The 26,241-nt window shown below is 48.3% G+C and overlaps 3 protein-coding genes across 9 annotated transcripts; 1 reads left to right on the forward strand and 2 right to left on the reverse strand.

The window, feature by feature from the left end:
- Window positions 1-610: 610 nt before the first annotated feature.
- On the reverse strand, window positions 611-10,932 carry HAGH (hydroxyacylglutathione hydrolase). Of its 4 annotated transcripts, XM_032704454.1 has the most exons (10): window positions 10,852-10,904; window positions 9,023-9,053; window positions 7,457-7,638; window positions 6,971-7,035; window positions 6,016-6,133; window positions 4,951-5,059; window positions 3,942-4,045; window positions 3,406-3,507; window positions 3,082-3,161; window positions 611-2,589 (listed from the first exon to the last, which is right to left on the reverse strand). In XM_032704454.1, exons 3-10 carry the CDS (start codon window positions 7,559-7,561, stop codon window positions 2,490-2,492), a joined length of 783 nt encoding a protein of 260 aa, XP_032560345.1. In that variant the 5' UTR covers window positions 7,562-7,638; window positions 9,023-9,053; window positions 10,852-10,904; the 3' UTR covers window positions 611-2,489. The 4 variants fall into 4 exon arrangements, with proteins under 4 accessions (XP_032560345.1, XP_032560343.1, XP_032560342.1 ...); XM_032704452.1 differs by lacking the exon at window positions 9,023-9,053 and having other exon boundaries at window positions 10,852-10,932; XM_032704451.1 differs by lacking the exon at window positions 9,023-9,053 and having other exon boundaries at window positions 10,746-10,856.
- A 37-nt stretch (window positions 10,933-10,969) lies between these two features.
- FAHD1 (fumarylacetoacetate hydrolase domain containing 1) lies at window positions 10,970-12,191 on the forward strand. The gene has a single exon (XM_032704458.1). The coding sequence runs from the start codon at window positions 11,065-11,067 to the stop codon at window positions 11,734-11,736; it is 672 nt and encodes a 223-aa protein (XP_032560349.1). The 5' UTR covers window positions 10,970-11,064; the 3' UTR covers window positions 11,737-12,191.
- Window positions 12,192-13,565: 1,374 nt separating this feature from the next.
- On the reverse strand, window positions 13,566-25,616 carry MEIOB (meiosis specific with OB-fold). Of its 4 annotated transcripts, none has more exons than XM_032704450.1 (15): window positions 25,485-25,616; window positions 25,000-25,069; window positions 23,841-23,916; window positions 20,826-20,883; window positions 20,217-20,348; window positions 19,400-19,472; window positions 18,831-19,026; window positions 18,400-18,500; window positions 16,761-16,813; window positions 16,559-16,654; window positions 16,080-16,181; window positions 15,441-15,594; window positions 14,892-15,075; window positions 14,349-14,435; window positions 13,566-14,059 (listed from the first exon to the last, which is right to left on the reverse strand). In XM_032704450.1, the coding sequence occupies exons 3-15, from the start codon at window positions 23,907-23,909 to the stop codon at window positions 13,949-13,951; spliced, it is 1,416 nt and encodes a 471-aa protein (XP_032560341.1). In that variant the 5' UTR covers window positions 23,910-23,916; window positions 25,000-25,069; window positions 25,485-25,616; the 3' UTR covers window positions 13,566-13,948. The 4 variants fall into 4 exon arrangements, with proteins under 4 accessions (XP_032560341.1, XP_032560338.1, XP_032560340.1 ...); XM_032704447.1 differs by having other exon boundaries at window positions 23,841-23,922; XM_032704449.1 differs by having other exon boundaries at window positions 23,841-23,932.
- Window positions 25,617-26,241: the final 625 nt, after the last annotated feature.

Genomic DNA, 26,241 nt, shown 5'->3' on the forward strand with positions numbered 1-26,241 from the left:
CCATGTCCCCAAGTGCCACATCCACGGGGCTTTTAAACCCCTCCAGAGTTGGGGACTCCACGCCTGCCCTGGGCAGCTGTGCCAGGGCTGGACAGTGCTTTCCCTGAAGGAATTTTCCCAATATCCAACCTGACCCTCCCCTGGCACAACCTGAGGCTGTTTCCTCTCCTGTCCCTTGTTCCCTGGGAGCAGAGCCCAACCCTCCCTGGCTCCTCCCTCCTGTCAGGGAGTTGCAGAGCCAGAAGGTCCCCCCTGAGCCTCCTTTTCTCCAGGCTGAGCCCCCCCAGCTCCCTCAGCTGCTCCTGCTGCTCCAGCCCCTTCCCCAGCTCCACTGTCCTTCCAGCCCCTCAAATGTCCTTCCTATCCCAATTGCCACTTGTGCAGGAGGGAACTCGCTCACAGGCAGCAAACTAGTGCTGAACCTGCTCCCTTCTCCTTTCACAAGAAAATACACTTGTCACAAGACCTTGAATAAAGCCCCAGAGGATCCCAACATGCCACCTGCTCATCCCAGGATTAGGCAGAAAGACGCTTCCAGTTGTTTGGCTTCAGTCACTTGTACAAAATAAATAAATTCATAAACTTGGGAGCTAAAGAACCCCCAAACAGCTCCATTTACAGCCGTTCTTTATTTTTCCTCTGTCACAGCCACTCCAGTGTAGCAGCACAACATTCCAGTTCAGGAGGCAACAACAAAGCTTTAGGTACCGCTTTTCATTCTGAATTACATAAAATTTAGCATTTTAAAGCAAACAAAGACCTGGTGCTCATACAATGCCATGCAGGTGGTGTTGGAACAGCAGACACAGGGACACAGGTGAGTGACACCCAGGTGGTTCCAGGCTCCATTGTGGCATCACCTACCAACGTGTGCCAGGGAGAGGGGGAGAAGCAGGAACCAAAATCATTTGAATATTTTCAAAGTTTCATCTGCAAAATATTTTTTGAAACAATCTCTGGTCCTGGAGCAGGTCTGTGGTAAGGAGGAGACCAAGGAACCAGGAAGAAAAGAATATGAGGAGGAAGATGGATTAAAGATGCAGATGCCATGTGGGGCTGGTCCCACCCTGTCACTCACATCCCTTGTTTAAAGACCCCGAGCTGGAGGATGGGAATGCTGGAGGGGGTGACCCAATCACCACAAATCTGCATTTATTTCCCTCCAAAATCCACCCCATTCATCCACTTGGACACACTTTTCCCTGTTGGAAAAGCAGCCCAAGGGGAGCTCCCTCCCTGCAGCTTCCAAGCTGGCTGCAGGCTTGGGTCACAGCTCTAGTCATACAACCCTGGAGTGGTTTAGGGTGGAAGAAACCATAAACATAACCCAGTCCCAACACCCTGCTGTGGGCAGGGATGGCTTTTAACCCCGTGGACACCAAGAAACAGAAATGTGCCACTCTAATGTGGCTTCTGAGCCCCGTTTAACCAGCAACACGTTGGCACCTTCACCAATTATAAGCTCACCTCCATGGCCTTCCCAGAGGCTGGGCCAGGCAGGGGCTGAGGGCAGGGGATGGACCCCAGCAGCACATGGCCCAGCACAGCTCCTGTCCCCAGAACTGCTCCCCAGGGCAGCTGCCCTGGCTGGGCACAGCTGACAACTGCTCCCCTGCCCTGTTCCTCACAGCCAGGCACCAGGAGCTGCTGTGGCACCAAGATCTGCTCAGGGCTCTCACCACTGCCCAGCTGGGACACTCTCACTCACCAGGAGTGGCTGCTTCCTGGGATTTGGAGCCATCAGGCAAAGTCCTGCTCCGTTGGTGCAGCACTGACACAGGTAACTCTCAGGTCACAGGTAAGAGCAGTGAGCAGGTCCATGCAAACAGGCTCAAGACTGGAAGGGTGTAAGCAGTGCAGTACCTGGGAAAAGTCACTGCCATCCATGCCAGGGAAGGTCAGGGAGAAGGGAGAAGCTGGATGTCCCCACGTGCCATTCCCAGAGCCAGGCTGCCCCACACAGTTCCCAAATTACACCCTGAACTGGCTCTGGCAGAGCAGGTCTGCCACTGGGAACTGGTTTTAGTGGAGCCAAAAGCGACACTCAGAGCGTTGCAGCAGCAGCATGGCAGAAACACTGAACTCTTCAACTACTGTGTTTGGTCTCTGCTTTACACAAAGGCACCTCAGGCCCAGTCCCACTGTCTGCATCCACATCAGGCTCCTATAAAACTAACAGGAGCTTCTTCCTAAACCTCCAGGTCTGATCCTTCCCAGCCCAACCTCTGAGCCTCACACCAACACTGGTACAATGATCTGCACGCGACACGTGACAGCTCGAGAGACAGCAATAGAGGGATAAATATTCTTCATCGTAATATAAATATGCTGTAGAACATCTCAACAAGGGCAAAGTGCTTTTCTTCTCCTTAATCAAAACAAAATAAAGACCTAGACAGGACTGTCTCAACCACAACAGAAGGTCTGACTCCTAGAACAGGTGAATAGTCTGAAGGAGGCCGGGGCTGACGCTCGGCGGCGGGCGGTGCTCAGTCCCGCGGCACTCGGAAGTTGTCCTTCTCCTTCCTGATGGCCCCCATGGTGCGCACGGGGTCGGTCTCCCCCGCGTGCTGCTGGACTGTCTTCTCCCTGCCAGGAAGGAGGGAAGAGCAGGACGGGAGAAAAATCTCAGCTGGGAGGTCACAACCGTCACGTTTCGCTGCATCGGGGGAAAAGCTGCGCTCAGAGATCAAAGACCCGGGGCTTTGGCAGAGCAGCTCTGAGCAGCTCCCCCCGTCTGAAGGCTCATGGGCAGCAGGGAATTGCAAACATTCTCCTGCCTCCAACAGCATCTTCTGCTGTGTCCCTCTGCCAAACTCGGCTTGCTGAAGGAACATGAGGACACAGCAGAGCCTGTTCTGTCTCCTGAGTCAGGGATGGATGCTCACCACAGCCCTCAAATCCAGCCAGCTTCTGCCAGGACAGCCAGTGTGTTCTAAGGAGGGTCTTGGAGGCATCCAAACAGGAATATGAGAGGCAGGAGAGCAATTTCCACTTATGGCTCTTTCTTTGGAGACCTCCTCCTTCCTGCATCCCCGTTCCCAGCACAAGGACATTCCCACCCCCACGCCTCCTCCATACCTCACTCTCATGAAGGGGTTGTAGGTGAACTCCTCTGCGATGGTGGAGGGGATGGTGGGCTCTCCACTGTCGTACTGTGCCTGGAACAAGGAATTTTTGGTGAACAAGGAATGTCCTGTACATAGCAGGATGTTTTCGAGGAGGGTCACGTCTCCACCAGCCCCAGACCCTACCCTCTGGACACAACATCCTGCAGCTCCTGGCTCTCAACTCCCATCCCTCAGCCTCTCTTTCTCCCCAGCGTTGTCTCATCTCCCCCACCTCCTCAGCAAGGCTCTGCCTCCATGAACCCATCAGGTCTGGGGAAAGGATGACCCAGCTTACCTTGGCCCACGCCAGCTTTTCCTGGATATTGGTATTATTGGGTTCAACGTGCCGAGCAAACTTGAGGTTGTTGATCGTGTATTCGTGACCACAGTAAACCCTCTGGGAAGGGAAGGAAGAGTGACACTGGGTAACTCTGAAGCTACAAAGGGGCAGTGCCAGGTGCCACCACCAGAGTTATGGGGCAGCAGGAACAACAAAGTCAACCTGAGGGCACGTGACACTTTCCATGGAGACGTGCATGGGACAAGTGCCAGGAGGTGCCAGCCAGGACTACCTGCCAATTCAACAGATGAAAGAGCCCTGTGTCTCAGCTCAAGAGCCTCTAATAAGCAGCCCCTGCTCTTTCCCCACATTTGGGGCAGGCATTTCCTTCCCAGAGGACTCCAGCTATCCATCAAAGACAAATCCCCATGTCATTTCTGCTACACATGAGAAAACCTCCCTCTGAATAACAGTACTATTGGGAAGGCAGTTTCTTTGATGCCTGTGGTGGTTTCTGGCTGGTGAACTCACACAAAAGGAGAGGTTCCTACCGTTCTGGGGTCCAAGCTGCCCAGAATCTCGATCAGTGCCTTGTACATCTCCTCCGGGGTTCCCTCGAAGAACTTCCCACAGCCAGCCACGAACAGAGTGTCACCTGCCAGGGAGGGGTGACGTGGCATCAGACCCACATGAGGCTCCTCACAGCACAGCCTGGGCACAGGGTTCCCCAGGGCTCAGCCCTGCCATTGCTGTCCCCACCACAGCAGCAGAAGGCACAGGCACAGCCAGGCTGCCCCGCACGGGCTCGGTGCCACAACATAAACCCACGTGGCAAATGTGGTTTCTATGGCACAAAACCCCACAGCCTGGCCAGGCACACCCTGCCAGCACCTCCCTACCTGTGGGCAGCCCGCTGTCCCTTCCTGTCCCTCCTGGAGTGGACAAGGAACTTGCTCTTTGCTATGAAGTTGAACAAAGATGAGTCACCTCTGCATTTCTCCCCAGTGCTCCCTAAAATCTTGCTTAAACCACTATGTCTTCCATGCAGCAGCTGGTACAAGCTCTGGATAACACCCAACAGGACAGGGATGACCTGGAGTCTGGGGAGACTGGGCACAGCCTCAAGGAAGGGGGGACCCTGCTCCCCACACCAGGATCTAGACCCTGGCTACCAGCAGTGCAGCAGCAGCCCTCCTTGCTTCTCTATTTGCTCCTCTCTCAGTTTTGTTACAGACATGAGCACAGATATATGGAAAAGCAACAGGTTCTGGGATCAGCCAGTTTGGCCTGGGACAGGAAACCAACAGCTCTTGTTTCAAGGAAGAAAATGCTGGATGTAGGACTCATCCAGGGCTCGCTCCTGATGTCGTTTGCAGGGTGTCCAGCACTGGTTTACAAACCCAGAGGGGTTTCACCAGTTCCACCTACAATTCCTACTTGGCAAGGGGCAAGACGTGGATGTTCGAGCAGCTGCACTGGCGGGAAGGGCCGGATGCACAGCCAGAGTCAGAGGCAGAGGGGGGGCTTCTGTCTTTGCAAGGGAACCTCCCAACTCCTCACCTGTAAAAACTGCAGGTGGCTCGGAGCTATTTGGCTTAGTCACATAATAACAGATGTGTCCCGAAGTGTGACACGGCGTACTGAGGCATTTCACATTAAGAGATCCCACCTGAGAAGAAGGCAGAAGACTGGAGCTTAAGCTTCTGTTTGCTACCAATCGTATGGTTAGAAAAGAATTGCAACTATTACAGTGGTCTAGTGCTCCTACAGGCCCAAAGTGGCACAAAGCTGGCCAGGAAGCATCAGCTCTGCTCCTGGGGAGGCCAGTGAGGGAGGGCTATGGCAGGGACTCGGGAGGGAGCTGTTTCCTTCGAGCAGGTGCTGGGACAAAGAACTGCCAGATCCTTTCATTTCCATGCAGAGAGACTCAATGCCCGGTTGGCAGCAAGAGCCAACAGATCCAGAGCAACACAAAATCCTAAACAAAGCTGATCAGGCGTGAAAAAAGCTGCAAACAACAATAAAGCTGAAGGGAAGAAGTGGATGACACTCAGGAAAAGGGAAGGATTAAACACAGCCTCATCCCCACACCTTCCCGTGTACTCCTGTGCTCCCTCCTGAGCTGCTGCCCCCCAAAGGTGCACCCAAGGCCAGAGGTGACATTCGTGCCAGTTTGTGTCATCTGCCAGCTCTCCTGTAAACAAACAGCCTGGTTCCAGCCAGGCCTGCTGCTTCAACTGGCACTGCTGGCCCCCTGTCCCCTCAGCCCGTGTTCCAGCCGTCATTCCCACAGGAACACTCACATTTGTTCAGTGCAGAGCACGAGCCCTGTCCTGTCACACGGCTGTTCTGACCCCCCCAGGAGCACAGGACACCCAGCATGTCCCAGGTGCCTGGGCCATGCCAATACTCTCAGCAGCAAAGGAGCACTGGCCAAAACAAGACAAGGGGGTCACAGTGCACGGGGCTGGAAAAGGGTGAAAGCTGCACTTCAACTACTCCATCCAGGAGGTGTTGAAAGGTTAGAGAGCTGTGAGCACAACAGTAACTCGAGGCAGACCACATCTGCCCAACTGTGACACAACAGGAGCTGCCCCACCACGTCCTGCAGCTCCCTCCCTTTACCTGGAGTGCTGTCAGGTGGGACACCTTCTGGGTCAGAGCTCCCACTCTGTTGTCTCCCCCGTACACGTGCAGCCCCGACTCCATCTTTACAAGCTTCTCATTTCCTCCAGCATGGTCCCTGCAACATCAGAGAAATGGATTTGGGAAGGAATGAAGAGAAATTTAAGGTGACTTATATTGCAACAGTAACCTGCAGTGATCACCTCTGATCAATCACTCTCCCAGCATGTAACACTCCTCATATTAAAGAATAAGCCATGCCAACATGAGAGGAGATAATTTCTCCAGTAATTAGGGCAGTGAGAGAGAGGAACAATCTCTGAACAAGTTCCTGCCTAGTTGGGAAACATCAGCCTTAGGGGCTCACAGTCAACTCTCCAGTTACTAGGGCAGGGAGAGAATGGGATAAGTGGGATATGCAATCCAGCATCCCACAAGACACCATGGAGCAGGCACACAGGTATCCAACAGCTCAGCATTCATCTGTGCTGCTGGTTTGTCCAGATCAGGACTGGTCCTTTGGCTCTCCAGCCACAGAGGTGGCTCCACTCTGACCCACAGGAGAGGTTGCTCATGTTCAGCACTGTTACAGCAAAACATTCCTCCTTACATCCCTGGCAGAGTTAATCTGCACCTCAGGGGATCCTCCCACAGCTGCCGGCTGTGAGCAGGACACCTCACAGGCATGCCCTGGCACCTCAGTGCAGTGTGCTCCCTCCACATCCACAACTACTGCACTGGCCACCTGGGAGGAATCAGCATTTTAAAGGTTAAAGGCACTGACACACAGAGCCCACGGCCTGGACAGTGCATCTGCTCAGGCAAGCCCAGGGAATGAGCTCTGACCCTCCTCCTCACAGCTCAGCTGCTGCTGAGAGATCACCTTGCTCCAGAACAGCAGCAGCTCCTGGCTGCCTGTGTTTGTGCCCAGGGACCCCAGGCTGGGGGTGGTTACCAGTGGTGGTGGGTGGTCAGGACAGTGGTCAGCCTCACGCCGTGCTTCTTCACTGCATCCAAAACCTGTGGGCACAGGGCACACAAGGGCAGTTACACCTCCCCTGGAATGAGCTGCCAGCACACCTGGTGTCACCTGGACACAGCAGCAGCTCTGCAGGGAGCTCATCCCTCCCCAGGGGGCTCCAGAGCAGGGCACGAGGGCTCTGACCCAGCCAGTGACTGAGCCCTCAGTCCCATTGCCTGCTTTCTGCTCTACATCAAACCAAGGGCAAACCCCAAATGAGGTCAGGGAGCCCTGGAGCCAGGGCCAGGCTGGCTGGGCAGGCAGCGTGGCTGTGAGCCCTGCCTGCACCTCTGCACAGCCAGTATTTCCTGCCTTTCCCCCACGCCCGAGTCTGCGCGTCAGCAATTCCCTCATGGATGCAGCAACCTGGAAGGATGTCCCAGAGCCACGGGGAGCACTCTGCTCCCAGGGCAGTGTTACCTTCTGGGGGTTCACGGGGTCCACGATGGCAGCCTCCTTGGTTTCCTCATCGATGAGGAGGTACATGTAGTTGTCTGTGAGGGCTGGCAGGATTTCCACCTTCATGTCGGCCTGTGGGACCGTCTTCGGCTCCCTCCGCTCGTGCTCCGTGTGCAGGAAGAAAGCTCGCAGCTGGGCTGGACCTGGGCACCCCAAAAACAGCCACACCTCAGCCCAGGCAGGGGGAAAAGTGGGACAGAGCACAGCCAGACCCCCAATCCATGATCCCAGAGAAGGGAGGGTATGGACAGCCCAACCTGCCTTCTCCAGAGGAAGAGGAGCAAGGCCACCACAGGACAAAGCCTTGGAGCCTGGCAGTGTCACCTTGTGCCCCTCAGCTGCCCCAAGGGGGACGGGACACTTTGCTCATGCAAGGAAAACACTGTGCTTGGATCAGGGAGGAGGTTTCAAGGGGCAGGAAAGCAGAACAGAGACAGAACAGCTGGACAAAGGTCAACCTAAACAGTGACTTTGCAAAAAAAAAAAAATCACACAAAAGACAGCCAATTACAGCTAAAAGACAAAAAGGGGTGGGGGAGAAGGAGAAATACAGAAATACAGACCCTGCTACAACAGAAATATCTGGTTTGTTACTTGAGGAAGTGACATCCTGCACAATCTATGGAGAGAAGTCAAGCTCTCCATGGAATGAGGGCTCCCTGCCTGGCCAGGTAAGAGGCACAAACAGGGCTCTTGTCACGGGCTCCCCTGATGCAACAGCAGTGGAACATGGAAATATTTGCTTTTGGTTAAATGTTTAATCAGATACAAGAAGCAAGTTCCAGAGGCAAATAACCTGGGCTCCACTGTTCAAGGCACAGATTAGCAGCACTTAAAGAAACAACCAAGCCCTAAGAGGCTCTGCCACAAAAAATAAAGGAAGGGAAAGGAAGAGAACAAGGTCTTCCATTGCTGGGGCCCTGCAGTTCAGACCTGGGTCCACCACACACGTGCAGGGAAAGAGGTGTCAGACCCTGCAGGTCAGGAATCACTGTCTGAACACCATCAAGGTGTTTGCTCACCCCCAGAGGTGCCAAGCTGGGCCAAGCTGGGCTGGCACAGCTTCATTTCACTGCATCACGGACTCCCCCTGAGGCTCCCAACACTCCGTGCTTGGCCACCTCCCTCGGTGCCAAAGGGAGGGGTCTCCATGCTGCCATCACCCTGCCCCTCTCTCCCAAAGCAGCTCAGGCCTGCCCAGCCCTGATAAGAGCTGCTCCAGGGAGAAGAGCCCCACAGACCTGCAGCTCCGTGGGCTGATGGGGCTGGGAAAGTGAGATCCAGCCCTGACAGGAGCCAGAGCTGCTCCTGCTGCAAACCCAGCCTGGAGCTGTCAGGCCTCTCTGCTGCAACTGCCCAGAACTTCTCCCCCTTCTACCTCCACCACCCTACCTGCTTATGAGGGAAGGGAAATCAGGAGGGCAGATGGCAGTAAAATTAAACACTGTGCTCAAGAAAACCTCAAGCCAGCATGGAACAGGCATGCACTGGGTATTGATGGTGAAGTATTCAGGAAAGCATCCATACCTGCCAAGTGCTCCTCTGGAGCAGAAGACTCCTTTCAAAAAAAAAAGAACAACACGAAAAAGCCCTTACTATTCCTTGGTAGGAAAAAAAATTCCCAAAAAAACAACTGCTCCCTAACACAGAGCACTTCTGGCTGCTGTCAGTCACCAGAGCTGTATATACTGGGTGTTTGTTTGCATGCCAGACACTAACTGGGGAAAAAAACACAACCAAACAAAAGAAAACACAACCTTAACTTCAACTCAAAGGAATTATTCACATACTTAAAATGCTTCTTTCCTGTGAACCACCTCTAACCTTGGCCAGGATCCCAAAGCCTCTTTGCATGTTTAATTCACAACTCTTACAAAACAAACAAACAAGCTACACCACATAAGGAGATGTTTTCTAACATGTAATTTCAACAAAGGAATGAGAAAACATCCACCAAGAAAGAAACTCACTCCTTGTGAATTGCCATCTGCAGCTCAGCTGCCCCTTTCCAGCCTGCCCAGTTGGAGCAGACCAGGAGTGTCCTGCTCTGAGAAGGGCATGTTCTAAGAGCTGGTTCAGCTCAAAGCTGCTCCCCAGCTGAGCACTAACTCCCTGTCACACACACAGCTCTGCTCCAAAATTAACACCCAGTGACTTCATTTTCGCTCACTTTTGTACCACGTCCCTCCCGACTTCAGGCCTGGAGTAGAGCAGTGGAGCAGTGGGGAGGGCAGAGTCAGCAGCCTCTGAATCACACACTTGGCCTTCCTAGAACAGCTCCTCAGCACAGCTGGAGTGGCCAAGATGAAAGGCTTTGCAGCTGGAAGTGTTAATGTCATCACAGAAACGCAGACGTGCTGCAGACTGACAGAGCAGGTTCCCTCAGAACGGGGCTGCTTCGTGCACTTCCTCCAGAGCATTTTGGGTTACTCGTTTTATTACATAAAAGAGTGGAAAATTCCTGTGTCAGACGAGGCTGTCACTCAAGACATGACTGCACGCCCAAACCCAGCTGCACACCCCTGCACTGCCTCACAAGAGACACCACACTCGCTCTTTGCACACTCTGCACGCAGGTATTTTTTGGATACCCTGTGGGTTTGTGGCTCCTCACAATACCAGGTGAGCTGGGCCCCAGACCCAGGGCAGCTCCCGCTCCCACCCTGCGGCCCGGGGAGCTCGGGAGCTGCCAGAGCTGCCAGGCACTCGTGTGACAGCTCCCAGGACAGCAGCAGGGGTTCCGTGCCTGCAGCGAACCCCGATGGATTCTCGCTCATTTCTCCAGCCCTTACAACCGCAGCGATGCAAAAGGCCTCTGGCAAATCTTCCCCGAGAGGCTCTGAAGCCAAAGCCCAGGCTCTGCGTCAGGGAGACACTCTCAGAATTTAGGCCCGGAATGGAAACGCGAAGCTCGGACAGTGTCGCCAACACAACCTGTCACCCCCCGAGCCCGGTTCAGAGGCCAGCCCTGGCCCCCCGCCCTCCTCCCCGAGCACTGACCGGCGCTGCGGGGCCCGGCACCTCCGCGGGGCCTCCGCCACGGGCACGGACGGGAACAGCCGCGGCAGCGCCGGCTGCGGCCGAGCAGGACCTGCCCTGCTTGGGGCTGTGAGTCAGCGCAAACCCGGCACACCCCGAGCACCGCCCGAGCACCGCCCGCGCCGGGAACCGCGAGCGGAGCCGCCCGGAGCGGCCCCGGGGCAGCGCTCGCCCCGCGCGGCCCTGCCGGGGCTGCCCCCGCCCCACGTACCCGCTCGGAGCGCGGCCCCCAGGACGGCCCCGGCTGCCAGGGCGGCTCCGAGCCCCCGCCAGCCCCCGCGGAGCATCGTGCGCCGCGCCCCGCCCGGCCCGGTTACCTTCGCTGCCCGCCCGGCGCCGGGAGGCGGCGGCAGAGCCGGCCCGGCCCGGCCCGGCCCGCAGAGCGGCGGGGGCGGTGCTGTGCCCGCCCGGCCCCCCCGGCCCGCCCGCCGCCGCTCGTTCGCCGACCCGGCCGAGGAGGCGGAGGAGCGGCCCGGCAAGGACAGCCCAAGGGCGGCCGCCTTGCTCCGGGAAGGAGACGCGCCGCGGCCATGGCCTCCTCCAGGCCCCTGTCCCGCTTCTGGGAGTGGGGCAGGAACATCGTGTGCGTGGGGCGCAACTACGCGGAGCACGCCAAGGAGATGGGCAGCGCCCTGCCCACGGAGCCCCTCTTCTTCCTCAAGCCCTCCTCGGCCTACGTGCGCGAAGGGTCGCCCATCCTCCGGCCCTACTACTGCCGCAACCTGCACCACGAGGTGGAGCTGGGGGTGGTCATCGGCAAGAGGGCCCAGGCCGTGTCCCAGGAGGCTGCCATGGAGCACGTGGCGGGATATGCCCTGTGCCTGGACATGACGGCCAGGGACACGCAGGAGGAGTGCAAAAAGAAGGGGCTGCCCTGGACCTTGGCCAAGGGCTTCGGCTCCTCCTGCCCGGTCAGTGACTTTGTGCCCAAGGAGAAGATCCCAGACCCTCACAAGCTGCAGATCTGGCTCAAGGTGAACGGAAAGCTGAGGCAGGAGGGGGACACCTCCTCCATGATCTTCTCCGTCCCTTATCTCGTCAGCTACATCAGTCAAGTATTCCCCCTGGAAGAAGGGGACTTGATTCTGACGGGGTCTCCCAAAGGAGTTGGGTCCGTGGAGGCCAACGATGAGATAGAGGCTGGGATCAAGGATGTGCTCTCCATGCGGTTCAAGGTGGCCCAGCAAACGCGGGGATCCTAAACCAGGAGCCTGCCTGGGACGAGGCTCCTTGGGAAACGTCTGGTGAACAAACACTTCCATGGCCCAAGTGCTCTGTGTGCTTCTCTCCCGTGATGATTTGAGCTTTGCCAATGTACTGCCTAAAAATAAAAATTCTTGATCAAACGAAGTGGTGATGGAGGAGGTACATGTGTAACAGTAAATCAAGAACTGCAGCTTCACAAGAAGTTTCTTGGGATGTTCTGCAAAAGAAAGATGTTTTGATTTTTTGATCAGTTTTACAATTCCTCCTGCATTTTCCAATGATTAAATGAGGATGGCTTTTCCTCCCACTCCAAGGAGAGAATGCAGCAGGAAGTGTGCCAGATGCTTGGCAGATTGATTTTGTCCTAAGCTGATCTTTAAATATGTTCTAAAAGTGAAATAACACAAAAGATCGAGAATAAAGAGGCTCCTGGGTAAAGATCACCAGTAAACTTGTCTTTGCTTTTACTGATTTAAATCCAATTTTAATAAAAATGTAACTGCAGCAATTGCTTTTACTTAGACAATGCAGTGCAGCAGTTGGAGGTTTTAAGTATTTCCAGCTGCTCAAAGCCACACTGTGGAACTTTCCCCAGTTCCAAACTCCAGCTGATCCAACACTCCCCACCGGTTTGCATGACAGCGAGTTCCCTTTCAATTCCATGGAGCGACAGAGTAAGTTGTAAAATATAATTAAAAAAATCCTCCCCACACAAACATCAAAACTTACCATTTTCAAAGGTTGCACAGAACTGACTCGTTTCTAACAGAAACAGATGGGATAAAAGTTTTTTACATACATGCAAGCACCACAGTTAAACGCTTCCATTTACCGGAGTCACATCTTAATAACTGCTAGGAAAAGGTTTGTTTTTAAAAGTGGGGAGTTTTACAGAGAAAATTCCTGTCTCCCAAAGTCAAGCACCTCTGTGAGAGCTGCATGGTCCAGGGTGCTGCACATCACACTGTGAAAAGAGGGCAGAACGTTGCAGAATTAAAATAGACATCAGGGTGAACAATTCTGGAAGAGGAAGGAGGGAATTAAGTTTCTGTTTCCATTTCCTTGTGCCTGTCAAACATTCCCGTTTATGGTGACAGCAGCAATGCATCATGAGCAGTTTGGTCTCCAGCCCTGCATTGACAGCAGAGCCAAGCTGGGAATAAATTATTGGAAACATTCACTTCAGAATCTGAGCTGTTATGGCTGGAAAATGTTGAATCATTTATTGCTACAACAGGGGTGCAGTGACCCAGCACTGGAGGCGTTTTTTGGGGTGTTTAATCCCTTGTTCCCACCTGTGGGAGAAGGGGATGCAGTCCTGGTGGATTCTTGTCGGAATTCACTGTTTCTGTGCCTGTTTTCTCTGTGCCACGTTGCTTTAAGGGCAGGTGGGGCACGAGGGTGACCTGAGTTGCTCAGGGTGTCCTGGCATAACAAATCCCTTGCAAGAGGAGGGCTGTGGGATCTCCCACTGTTTGGAACAGGCTGAGTCCCAACGTGCTCAGGTGAGGACCGGAGAATGCAGCAAATACACCAATGGCAGGGGAAGCTAAGGACAGAAATAGATTGAAAATAGAGAAAAAATACATGAGAAAGGCAAAGTATACCTACCTGGGTTCTTTATGTCCAGTGAAGGACAGCTACTTCGGTGAAGAAGAGTCCTTTCCTCTCTGCTGCTCACAGTCTCAGCTGATTGCTTGTCAGAGGGCACTGCTAGTTGATGACTGTTCTAATAAATAAGCCTTATTCTGCCCCAAAGAGAGTCACCTCTTCTGTTGCCACAAGTTCCGTGTTTGGACTCACCAAGGTGCACCACAAACCCAGGCAGTGTTTCAAAGCGGGTCTTTATTTATTTAAACTAACACAAAAGTAGCAAGGCAATTAAAACACAGAAGTCAGCAGATCTGTCTTGACCTATTTGTCATCTCTGATGTTTTCAGAGATCTGAACTGAGTGAAGAAACTCTTCACCCTCCTCGGAAGGGGTTGACTTTGGGAGAACTAACTTTTAAGCTGAGGCCCAAGTTACTTTCTGAAGTACAATCACCTGAAGAAGATCAACCCAGAAGCCCATTTACAGGTATTAGTAATGCAGATTCCTTCTTTACTGTCAGAACAGACTTGGCAAAACCTGACAACCAAAGAATTTCACCTCTAATAACACAGGGAAGGAAGACTTTTTCCTAGACATTGTTAATAGCATAATCTCTTACTTCCAGTCTCTTCCCAACAAGCTCTGACTCGCCTCTACAGGATCTGCCAGTTTGCAGGAAAGAAGATTCACTTTCATTCCGGTTCTCCAGTTGGGTGACAAAGTAACCTGGAAAAATAATTAGGGGTCTTTGTTTTCACTGCTGAACAGCACCTTGGCACAGATTATTTTCAGATGTCACACAGCACAATTGACAGATGGGTCTGTATTTTACACTATTTCCTGTGTGAGTGCACATTTATGCTACATACCTGTCACTGCTGAAGAAAAACATTTGTTTTGTCCTGGAAACAGGGACAGAGGAGGGGGAGATTGGAGAGTAAGAACAGTTTTGCTAAGAAGGACAAGTTTAAAAGTGAAAAAGAGCCCCTGTTTTAAATTAAGACTAAATACTAACTTTGAAATAAATCTTGCTTCGTTCCAAAAGAAGTTGCCATTTCAGTGCAGTCTTCTGGTCATCTTCCAGCATGAGGAATTCATGGACCTGTTAACAGGACACCCCAGAAACTTCAGCATGTGGTTACAACATCTCCACAACAAAATGAAGTTGAGAAGAGCATCTTACACATTTTTATACACTTCTAGGCTGTATTTTTCTATTTTAACATAGTGTTTGGTGTGATAATGTACCAAGGCAGCCAAATTAGCCAGAATAAATCGAGAATCAAAGTTAGGGATTTCCAACCACATTCTCAGAAAAGTGTGAATTAAAACAAAGCAATATTTTGAATTGGGTGTTCACTCTTACATTTAACACAATTCTTATTAGCAGCTGCTGACTTCTCACTTTGGACTTGTTAAAAAGCTCTGTGTATGTCTCTACCTACATGCAATTTTTTAAACTGTTGTACACACGTACAAAGAACATTTACATACATTTGTAATTGTTATCAGGCTTCACAGCACAGCTCAAATAACGACCTCATTCCTCCCTGCTTACCGTGCAGCCCAACGTCTCCTCAGCCACACAGTCAGACAGGTAACAGGAATGGAGAGTTCCTGTGTGATCTGTCACATCCACGAGGATGTCAAAGCTTGCAAAGGTTGACTTTGCCTCTGGAGAGACGTCGCTGCAGAAAGTGCAAGAGTTTGACATTTCGTTCACCACGAACCGGCAGATCGAGCTGAAGCAGAAGAAGATAATTAATGCACATATGCAATTCCTCCTTGCTTGGAACGTTTTTCGAGACTGAGATTTCCCAAGAGACTTTGTCCCTAACAAAAATGTCTCATCTTTTAAACTTTCAAGTCTGTCTGGGACAAAGTGGCCTCTTTTTTTCTTGGCTCCAGGACCAGGAAGAGTAAGTCCTTCACGGAGCCAACTCCTCTTCCTTGCTACTTGTGGAAGTCTACACAGCAGAAATCCACATGGCATCCTCCAGAGGAGCTTTATTTCTTTTCCAGAAATGGACTAAAACAGTGTTCCACCTCATTTGGGTCAGGGAAGGAGGACAAGCAGTTTTTAATACAGTTTGAGGCAGTTGCTCACCATCTGTTGCGCATAACTTTGGATACATTATCATCAATGTCCAGGGTGGAAATGTAGCCATAAATAATGCCATAGACAGGGTCGGGTTTCCCATCACCCTGGAGAGCTTTTTCCTTCAGCTGTTCCACTGTATAAACATCAACTATAGTCTCCACTAAAATAAAAGACACGTTAAATGGGTCTGAGCAAGAAATAATTCAGAAGAGCAACAGCAACAAAGGATCTGAAGGTAATAAAAAGGAGAGGATTTGATCTAAAGCATCAGAAAAGCCCCCCACACCTTCCTGTTGAAAAAGTCAAACAAAAGGGAACTAAAGTCAGGGAACTAAATTCAGGAAACTATCTACTGTTTAATCTTTGTATCCCTCAAAATGAGCTTTTGACAAAAAACTCTCCCTCTCCATTTTTCATATTTATTCAGGACAGAAAGAACACACCAGACAGGCTGCAGTTGGCACAGTCAACTGAAGGTACCTAATTAATAAAATAAGCCCCAATAATAACATTCCAGATTTAAATACTGAGCCAGGCTGTACCTGAGCTTTGTTTCTCTGAACACACAGAGCAAGAATTCTTGCAGCTGCACTCTGAAACCACAGGATATAGTTAAATAAAATCAGTGTCTGCACCTATACTTACAGTTAATGGGTTCATTTGCCTGCTCCTTCAGTCTGTCATGCAGAGCTCCTGACTGGGCACTGTCCTTGATGAAGCTGAAGAGAACATTTGCTTCTGCTGTCTCTGAAGATGCATTTTTAAAAATTATTAGGATGTGGTGCATGGAAAAATAACAGCAGCATTATATTTTACAACTTTGTGTTCTGGTAGCACCAACACATTGTCTCTTGGAATCAGACAAGAGTTACTTTTCTCTTTTTGATTTTAACTGTTAGTTCTGCATTGAATATATGAAGACTGCTTAGATAAATTAAATACAATAAAATAAATAAAATAAATCAGGGTGGAAGCCAAAGGCATTGGTCATTACATATCAGACAAAAAGCAGAGATCTTTGTGAGACAAACAAGCAGAAGAAATTAGACTTTCCAATAGAATAATTTGTGCATTATAACCTATAATTGTTATTAATACCAAAGCAATACTTCAGCAGCTCTTACCTGGGTTAGTTGTAATGATGGTTTTGGATATCACAGTTGCAGTCATACAGTTCCTGAACTTGTCAAAATTTATTCTCACATCTGATGCAAATATAACTGTGCACAAAAAAAAAAAAAAAAAAAACCACACCAAAAAAACTGTTACTGTAGAATAAGTATGACATTTAGAACTACAGTAAACACAAAAACCAGACTGTTATACCTGTTTCTTGAGGGATCCAACTCTGTGCCAGCTGGATGGATTCGTTATCCCAACTAAATTAAACAAAAGTGAATGTATCAAAACATTTTTGAAGGAGCACTCAAACTGTTTAGTACTTAACTACTAAATAATATAGTTAAAATGAAATTAGTCAAAGGGGATGTGACTCCTTTGTTACACACACATGCCAATGAAATTCCATGTGTATCCACAGCCAGGCAGGATGTTTTCTGGGCAAGTAACTTTTCTGTACAGTCTGACCTGGGCCCTATTTTATCTCATGCCAAGCAGGATAAAATAAATGATGAAATGCAAAATATACCTGGAAAAATGCTGTGTGTGTTTCAGAGCTGTGATAAAAGTAATTTCTCACTAAAGCAAGTCCCAGCTGACACGTTTGTCAGCTGAGCCTGTGCTGGGGGCCAGGCTGATTGCTCAGAGCCCTTGGCCAGATGTTCAACCACTTTCCAACACTAGAATCTTTGTAGCTGCGTGTGATGAGACTGGAGTGAGGTCAGTGGTGTCCCTCAAAATGGTAATTTCATGCTTAGGTCCCTTGATAAAATCTCATTCAGTTCCTCCTAAATTTGGCTGGCAAAGACGCTGCCAAAGCACGGATTTGTTCTGGTGGGTTTTTTGCTTAATCCTTGGAAAGAGATTTAAGATACTTTATTTCCATCTAACATTGCTCAGCCAGCTCTTCACTGATGGGCTCTGAAATCCCTTCTCTACAACACTGTTGCTCAAGTACCAGCTCTGAAACAAGGCTGTTGGAGGTGCTGCTCCAAACGAACACTGGTGGCAGCCCAAGGGCTGGAAGACTTCACACTGTAGATGTTTATTTTGTGTTTGTGAGCACAAACTGTGTGAAACATCCCACTGGTGGCAATACAGCTCCTAGCTCACACAGGGCAGTGCTGTCTTTCTCCTTCTCTCGGGGGAACAAAGGTCATTTAGGTCATTTTTCAACCAGCAAACAGCAAACCCAGTGCCAGTGAATCCCCACACCCCCATATGTCCTTGCACATAGATAAGGCACAAGTTTATTGAACAGACTATGGGCAAAATACAAATGTTCCTCTTAAATAAGTTACTGATTACATGCATAAATGGTATGGATATAGTTGTGTTTGTAAACGGGACAGAGCTTGAAAATATGGCCAAAGTTGTATCAAAATGTTTCTGCATTATTTTAAACATTTAAAAACTGTTCCAACCTATTTCCATTCCACTTGTTAATTCTGCTCGCCTTTAAACACCAAGCACGTTCCTCTTTCCCCTCCCCAGATCGTGGAAGGAACATCCATCCTTTGCAGCTGGTTTTAAAGGCCATTTCCTGAATTAGTTCAAATGTCCACATTAAAAAAAAGAACTATTTGGAGCTAAGCTTCATTTTGCCATTCGTGAGCCAGCAGGCTGTCAGCAAGCCATAAAACTACACAATATATGTAAGGCCACTCTAATGCATCTCTTTTTTAAGTCTCTTTTCAGTCTACATTGCTGCCTCATCACAGTTGCCTCCCAAATAACAGTGCATTTAAATTAAAAACCAGTGTTATAGCAGGTGTGTGTTACAGTCAATTTATGTACCTACTCTTGCATTAATTTGTGTCTTTTAGTGAATGAAAAACCATTTTACCATACTATTGGAAAAGACCTCTCTGTTTCATCATACAGCTTCACTTCACACCTCTGGCCTTTCCTTTTGTCTGCAGTCATAAAGTGCTTTGGCTCCCCAACCTTTAAAAAGAAAAAGAAGCAGTCACTTCTCCTCTACTAAGCATTTAGGAGAATAACAGTAATAACCTGGAAAATAGAAGAGTTAGAAAAATGGGAAAAAAGCCCCTCTGTAGGCTACTAAAAAATGAGACCACTAAATTTCCCCCCTCGTGTTGTTGGTAAAAATCCCAAAGGGTGTGTGTGGTTATTGTCACTCAGCTGAAGTGGCTCCAGCCTGAACAAACCACCCCACTGAGTCCTGTCTGCTCCGAGGCCCAAAATCCATATTAGCAGTGAAGTTACTCCTGGTACAGTAGAGAATTACTGCTCTGTTGGGGCTCCTTGACTTACTGACATCACAGCTGCGAGCACGTTGAGGATCCTTCCATTGAGGCTTTGTCCATTTGCAACGATATCCCCCAGGGAATAATAATCCTGAGGGTCCTTGACAGGCAGGTGCAGCAGAGGAAGGAGCCTGGTGTCCCTTTCGTAACACAGAGAGGTTTTGACCACTGAGTGATTTTCACTGAGCAGTAACTTGTAGCAACTGGAGAGCGTGCACAGAACAAATCCCATCAGCAGCATTGCACTCACCAGTGGATCAACAGAGCAAAATGTTAATTCTTGTGAGAAAAGAACTTCATTCCTTTCTTGTTTTCTCTCGAGAATAAGTCTACTCTGATTTTCTCTAAGAATGAAATTTACTCTGTTTAGTTACAAAGAGCATAATTACTTTATCACCATGTACTGAGAAATACATTCCCCTTTGAGATTATTTGGCCAGACATGAACACAGGGAGGAAGGCACAGCTACACAAGAAGACTAACCCCAAATATTTCTACCAATTGCTGCCACTGGCTGGCAACTAAACAAGGGTTAACTTTGGTCTTTCTGGAAAAAACTACCACTTTAAATTTACCTAGGAGTTGCAGGGTTGAATTTTTCTTCCCTTTCTGCTTCCTTTAACTGAATTAAAGGGTTTTCGATTGTAACTAAAAGAAAACATTGATAAGCAATGTTAGTAATGGTGGAAAATTGCTTATAGATACAGAGAAAGAGAGATTACTCTAAAAATTGTTGTTTTCAAGGTTGGTTTGGAAAGGAAAAGGTGTGTGAAAGAACTACTGCCAAATGTTTTCATGCTGAAAACCCACATCTGTCCAGACAGCTCAAGTTATGGCCCAAGTCCCCCAGGAGTCCTCAAGACACGCAGTGGAAACACCACAGCCCTGAGTTTTCGTGTGTGTGCTCTGCAGGGTCTCGAGTTTTACCCAAACAACAGTGGGCAGCAAAGGCTTTCTATTAATTTAACGAGATAAAAGCACATCCTGTAAATAAAGACAAGATTTTTGTGGTGGTTTTATGAACAATCGTAGTCATATCTGTAACCAAGGGAGGACAAACACCAAACTACTTTAAAGAGTTTGTTTTTAATCATTTATAGGAAGTCAATATAATGTAAGACTTTAGATTGGTTAGCTACAGTTCACTGCAGCCAGTTCTGAGTGGCTGCACTCAGTGGGTTTGTGTCTGGTCTTTTTGTTGACATATTTACTGGTTTTGAGTTTAAATCCTCGGAATCTTGTTCCTTTCCTCTTTATACTTTACATAACTGAACAATTTGTTTCCAATTAGACTGTTTTCTGAGTCCTCAGAGAAAAATACAGCAAAGCCACCAACACAAAACACTGGTTTACATGCAAACAGAAACGCGGCAAGAATAAACTCTGACTTACCACAGTCCCCAACCCTGAAGCTTTCTGAGAGGGATCTGATGTACTCCTCTCTGCCCCAGGACTGCACGTTTATGAAATAAGTTGGTGAATCACGGATGGTAAAATTGAAGGTGTATCTTTCCGACCCAATGTCTGCAAAACCAAACAGCACTGTTACAATTCTTAGCACAGCTTCTTTTGTAACTGGAATAGAGGTGTAAAAACTACTGTTTCGATGCTCTCCGGGGTTTTGCCGTGAGTTTCCTCCCGCTAGAGGTCAGCAGGCTGTGCAGGAACACCCTGGTGTTCGGGAATGGGCTACACCACCCCATCCACCTGATCCCTTCCAGCAGCATTTATGGAAGGATGGGTTCATAGTGGTGCCAACTTCAGAGCCTGAAACACTTCCACGATGGAGCTTTTCCAATTTCTAATTGATAAGGTTTAGCCAAACTAGTGCTGCTCTTTCATCTTGGTTCTCAAACACACGCCATTTTTTTGTGTGTGCATTTTTGTTCTGTACATTTTACACTGAGGAGTCTGTTTATCATTTAAATATTGATTTCAGCCATCTATGCCAAATTATACCATTTAAGCAAACGAAGTAAAAAGAGTTAAAAGGGACTGTACTTTTTCGGTCTGGAAAGCTTCTGACATCTGTTTTCCCGATAACCACACCGATTACATTCTGAAAAATAAAGAGATTATAGAATACAAGGATTAAAGACAGATGTATATGATGAATTAGATTTCATGGAATTATACTCCACTGATGATAATAAACATATTTCTGACTGGTAATCATTTTAATCTATTTATTCCACAGTACCATATGAAAACTAAAACATAAACAGACGAGTTTACTTTAAGAAAAAATAGCCACTAATAAAAATATTAAAAGAAATACATCTGTTTCTGTTTGCAAAGACAATGGGAGGACAAAAGTTCACCTCAAGCAGTCACAATTTTGGCTGTTCTACAGCAACCTCTCCTCAGGTAGGCAGCAATGTTGTTGTTTCATGCTCTCTGCACAGGTCTCAGATCTCCTTAAATGCACCATGAAAAGTCTGGACAGGATTTATTTTCCAGTTAAGCATCCAAGGTTTCCCTGGCTGTCAGCACCACGAGACACACGTGTGCACCCACGGGGAGGGCAGTTCCCCTCCTCCTGTAAGCAACCCCAATTTCTACAGGTGCCTCCTTCCGCCTGTCTTTCAACTCACTCAAAGGCAGCTGAGGCAAGGAACTGTCTTGGTGACTGAAACCAAAATCAGTCTTGTTCTGCTTTGCTAAACCTGTGTTTATTGTGTAAAAGCACCCTGGTCTTAATTATCAAACAAAGCTACTGGGAGCAAACACACCCATGAAGATATATAGAGATATATATTAATAATATAGAGCTGTGTGGTGGGTTTTAGGTTTTTTAAAGGAGGCAGTCCTCAGTGAGAAGTGTTGCAGTGCTAGTTTGGGATTTAAGAGGTGAGCAATGAAAATTGGAACGGAATAAGGACAGGAAGGAGAGACTGACAGTGCAGCACTGCCAGGGTCCTTCAAAACGTGAAGCACCCCCTGTGACTTCCACTTCACATGGAAACCTGGAATGGTTTGGGATGGAGGGACCCTCAGGACCATTTTGTTCCACCCCCCTGCCATGGGCAAGGACACCTTCCACTGTCCCAGGTTGCTCCAAGCCCCATCCAGCCTGGCCTTGGACACTTCCACGGGTGGGGCAGCCACAGCCTCTCCACTCGAGCCCTTCTCTCAGTACTGCCTGTGTCATTCCAGCAGAATCCCAGAGTCAGCCAGCAAGGGCAGGAGAACAATTTAATAATCCCACCCAGGATTAATTTTATACCTACTCACAAAGCAATGTGACCTGCCTGACTTCACTGCAACAGTATTGACCCTCAAAACTCAGCCATGCAGTTCCCGGTTCCCTTGGAATCACTAGATGGAGCAAGGGAACTGCCTTATCCTGCAGTGACGGGCACTCAGGGAGAGGACACCGTGTACAGCAGTGCAGTACCCGAGTCAGTGCATCTTCTGATGGAAGACTTTCTGTCCACAGCCTGCAGTGATTTAGGTCACAATTTTATTTTTCTATTTTTGATTTTGCTTCTTTAAAAAATGCTTATCAGTTAAATCAGAGTGCATTCCCGGTATCTCATCACCAATCAAAAGAAGTGACATTTAGGATGGCTCCCCACAGGAATTAAGCTGATGTAAATCTGCAGTTTCCAAAGGAAATCTTCCTGTCCCTGCTGGAAATTCATTCCCCTCTCTGTCTCTGACACCAGGCCTGCACAGTGAGCTGGCAGAGGGAAGTGATCTGGCTGGAAACTATTTTGGAGGGAGGGGGAAGGAAAACTTCCAGAGATCATTTCCTTGATCAGCTTATTGTGCAACAAGCCAAGCACTAATTTCACCAAGGGAGGAGGAGCAGAACACAGACCTTTGGAAGCGAGTCGTGCTGCCTCTTTTGACAGAGCATTGCTTGGGGCTGCTCAACCAAATCCTGAGCCACACCACGGACACACTGCAAGTGTTTATACTTTAATCTATTTCACTTTTAAAAATAAGCAGCAAACTAATAAACATTTTGATGCTTTAAGTTATGTTTTAACATCCTAAACACACACTGATGGTTCTGTCGTGAATTGCTGTTTTATAAAAATACTTCCATTACTGTATGTTACTAACTGGAATACTCAAGATGAGTTTTATTTATAAATAAAAGCTTTTAACTGAGCTAGTGGATCGTTATTTGAGAGTAACTGTCAATGACAATAAATCAGCTTTGCTGGAGAACAGGAGTTTATGAAAAGATGGAAAAAAATATACAGTATCACTGGGATATAGAACTGCTTCTCTCAGATCATCCCTTTTCTGTGATTTCTCTTTCAGTTGTTTAAAATAAAATAACAATAATAATTTAATAAAAGTTAAATTTTGCCCCTCCCAAATAAAAAGTTGTGGCAACAGGAAAACCTGTTTTCACTCTCCTCAGGAGCAACCTGGTCTAGTGGAAGGTTTTCCTGCCCATGGCAGGGCAGTGGAACGAGATAAGCTTTAAGGTCCCTTCCAAGCTGACTGTGATTTTGTGTCCCTTCCAAGCCAAACCTCCTTTTTATTGGAAAGAAACAGAAACAATCCTATCTGTCATGCAACTGGGAGACACTTATCCAGGTGAAACACCTCTCACCAAGAATTTTGTGTGAATAAAACTCTTGTTTTATGAGCTCAGAGGGACTGAGTACACCAGGAGTGGGCCCTAGGTTCCTAGGTGTGGTGAAGGACTGTTGAGGGTCCCAGATACATTGTGGCTGCAGGAAGCTGTGATGCCTTTACTAATGTCTTCACTAACTCAGCATCCATTTAAAGTGCTACAAAGAAGCCTCTGATGCTCAGACATTGAACTGCCCAGTCAGTATCTGTAGTTGTGGTACCCGCAGACTGTGGACAACAGCAGCATCAATTTTCATTTTGCTGGTTTTGCACACAAAGAAGGGAAGGTCCTTTCTGTCTGACAATTACACTAATGCTCTTAGTACCTAAATCCATGGCAATTACATAATTTTGCAGTAATATAATACAGTCAGATACTGTTTCATCTCAGAACAAAAGGACCATGTCTATGAGACTTACAGGACGAGCAAGGTTTGGATGCAGATCTGAAAGTGCAACAAAGTCCCGTGCTGAACTAGAATAAGCCATTCTTTATCTGAAACTGGAGAAAACTAATTTAGATTTTTTAAAAATCTAAACAAATCACTTCAGACTATTCACAGCGAGAATAAAAAGTTATTTTTTATCACAAATGTTTTGACCTAATAGCATCTGTTTTCAATAAAAGGCATTTCAAGCCATCTGAAGTAGACAAGTCTTTATTGTTTGGATTTGGCGATGGAACTTATGAATTTTACTGTGACTACTCTACCTATGCTTCTCAAATAAAAGTCTGTGATTTTTATTTATTATTCATCATTAAATGACTCCATTAGCACCAGTCTCTGAAAAATATTTACCCTCCTTCTCTCTGGGAAGTCCAACTGAATTTAATGAGGCAGCTCATATAAAAAAGGCAATTTATATGTGAGGAAACAAAAGCACTGGATTGCAAAGCACCTTAATTGAGGTTTTGGACTTAATATTAAACTACTTTAAAATGTGAGTTTATTCCTTCCTTAAAGTAAAAAAAGTTCTGAATTTATTAAAATAAAATTTGTGAAAATTAGTTCTTTCCATGTCACCCAGTCCTGTGAGCACTCAGGTCCTCTCTAGTGATGCCAAAGTAGGGCTTTGTTAGCCCCTCTGAATGCCTCTTATTATCTCATGGGTACCTCAGAGACTTTTAGATATTTAACAAATAGTTTTCAGATTCTACTTTTCTTTGTAAAAGGAACCATCCCGTTGTCCAAATCTTAATAACATTTAATAGGGGAGAACTGCTGGATGCTTGTTCAATGTTTATAACAAAGTCCTGAGGGGCTTTTGCAGTCCTTACACCTGGCACCTTGTGTGAGAATTGTTAACCATTTCATCAGGCAATAGGGTAAAGGTCTGTTGAACTAGAGAAGAAATAGTCTACATTTTTCAAAAAAGTCAGCTGTGATCTGAGAACAAAGTGATTTCTCTAAGAGAGAATTTCAAACTACACTCTCACAGAGAGACAGCCCAAATTTGCCTTAGAGAAACCACTGAACAGTAGGTCCCTTAAACCTGTTCCCACACCATTAGATGGAAAGATTTACATTTTCTTCTGCAGAAACCTCAGCATCCCCCCAAGGCATGGCAATATCCTTACCTCCGAAGAAGTTAAATATTGTTCAGTGGCCACACCTCACACCAGCTGAGTTGGGTCAGAGGAACCAGCACTGGGAACACACAGATAGGAAGAAAATTAAAAAGGTCATTTAGGACTTAAAATGCCCTAGGCCCCTACAGGGGACCCTACAGCAGGAGCTGCCCCCCTCACAAACCCCTCAGGGACCCCTCAGCACATCATGTACCCCCTCACAGATCCCTCAGCTACCTCATGGACCCCTCAGCCCATCACATACCCCCTCAGTTACCCCACAGTCCCTCACAGACCACTCGTGGACCCCTCAGTCCATCATAGAATCAGCTGGCTTGGAAGGGACTTCTGAGATCATCAAGTCCAACCCTTGATCCACTACTGTCGTGGTTCCCAGCCCATGGCACTGATGCCACATTTAGTCTCATCTTAAAAACCTCCAGGGATGGAGAATCCACCACTTCCCTGGGCAGCCCATTCCAATGCCTGATTACCTTTTCTGTACAGAATTTCTTCCTATACCCCCTCAAGCCCCTCACGGACCCTCAGTGCCCCTCGCGAACCCCTCAGGTACGTGACGGAGACAAAATGGCGCCAGCGCAGTGGCGGGAAAAGGGTTCCGCAGCCCTGGCTGTGTGGGAGCATCCCCAGGGCCAGCACGGCACGAGGGGAGAGGTTTCCCAAACCACCGATGGCATTCCTGCACTCAGCAGGATCACCAGTGGATCTCAAGGAGGTAACAGCAGGGTTAGATGGGAGATTGGGAAGGAATCCTTCCCTGGGAGGGTGGGGAGGCCCTGGCACAGGTTGCCCAGAGAAGCTGGGGCTGCCCCTGAATCCCTGGAAGTGTCCAAGGCCAGGTTGGACGGGGCTTGGAGCAACCTGGGCTGGTGGGAGGTGTCCCTGCCCATGGCAGGGGGTGGATTAACTGACCTTTAAGGTCCCTTCCAACCCAAACCATTCTGTGATTCCACAGCTCAAAGCCAACAAAGCACCAGTCCAGGAGTCTGAAGTCCGATCTGTTCTACAATCATAAATGCGCACCTGCAAGACAAAGCAAATTCCAGAAATCTTTGGAGAAACCATTCCCTACTTTCTTTTTCCCTTTTTTTTTTTTCCACTAGCTCTAAGGGAAAAAAAATTGCAGCCTGTATTTTATAAATGAGTTAAAATTCATCGTTTAAGATATTATTTGTATTGATTTGCACCCAGCAATCCATGAGTTTTCAGGCCCTGAAAGGAGCTGGATCG

Source organism: Chiroxiphia lanceolata, chromosome 16 (genome assembly GCF_009829145.1).
Source record: "Chiroxiphia lanceolata isolate bChiLan1 chromosome 16, bChiLan1.pri, whole genome shotgun sequence".
In the NCBI taxonomy this organism is placed as follows: Eukaryota; Metazoa; Chordata; class Aves; order Passeriformes; family Pipridae; genus Chiroxiphia; species Chiroxiphia lanceolata.

Coding starts and splice junctions, on each gene's coding strand:
- HAGH (XM_032704451.1), bottom strand. CDS start 10,821: ATGCTCCGCGGGGGCTGGCGGGGGCTCGGAGCCGCCCTGGCAGCCGGG. Junction 4,046..4,950: donor GCCACCTGCAGTTTTTACAG/GTGAGGAGTTGG, acceptor CCTCCCTGGCAG/GTGACACTCTGTTCGTGGCT. Junction 3,162..3,405: donor AAAAGCTGGCGTGGGCCAAG/GTAAGCTGGGTC, acceptor TCCTTGTTCCAG/GCACAGTACGACAGTGGAGA.
- FAHD1 (XM_032704458.1), top strand. CDS start 11,065: ATGGCCTCCTCCAGGCCCCTGTCCCGCTTCTGGGAGTGGGGCAGGAAC.
- MEIOB (XM_032704450.1), bottom strand. CDS start 23,909: ATGGCTTATTCTAGTTCAGCACGGGACTTTGTTGCACTTTCAGATCTG. Junction 19,473..20,216: donor CTTCAGGGTTGGGGACTGTG/GTAAGTCAGAGT, acceptor GTTTTCTTTTAG/TTACAATCGAAAACCCTTTA. Junction 18,501..18,830: donor TGCTCGCAGCTGTGATGTCA/GTAAGTCAAGGA, acceptor TTCTTTTTAAAG/GTTGGGGAGCCAAAGCACTT.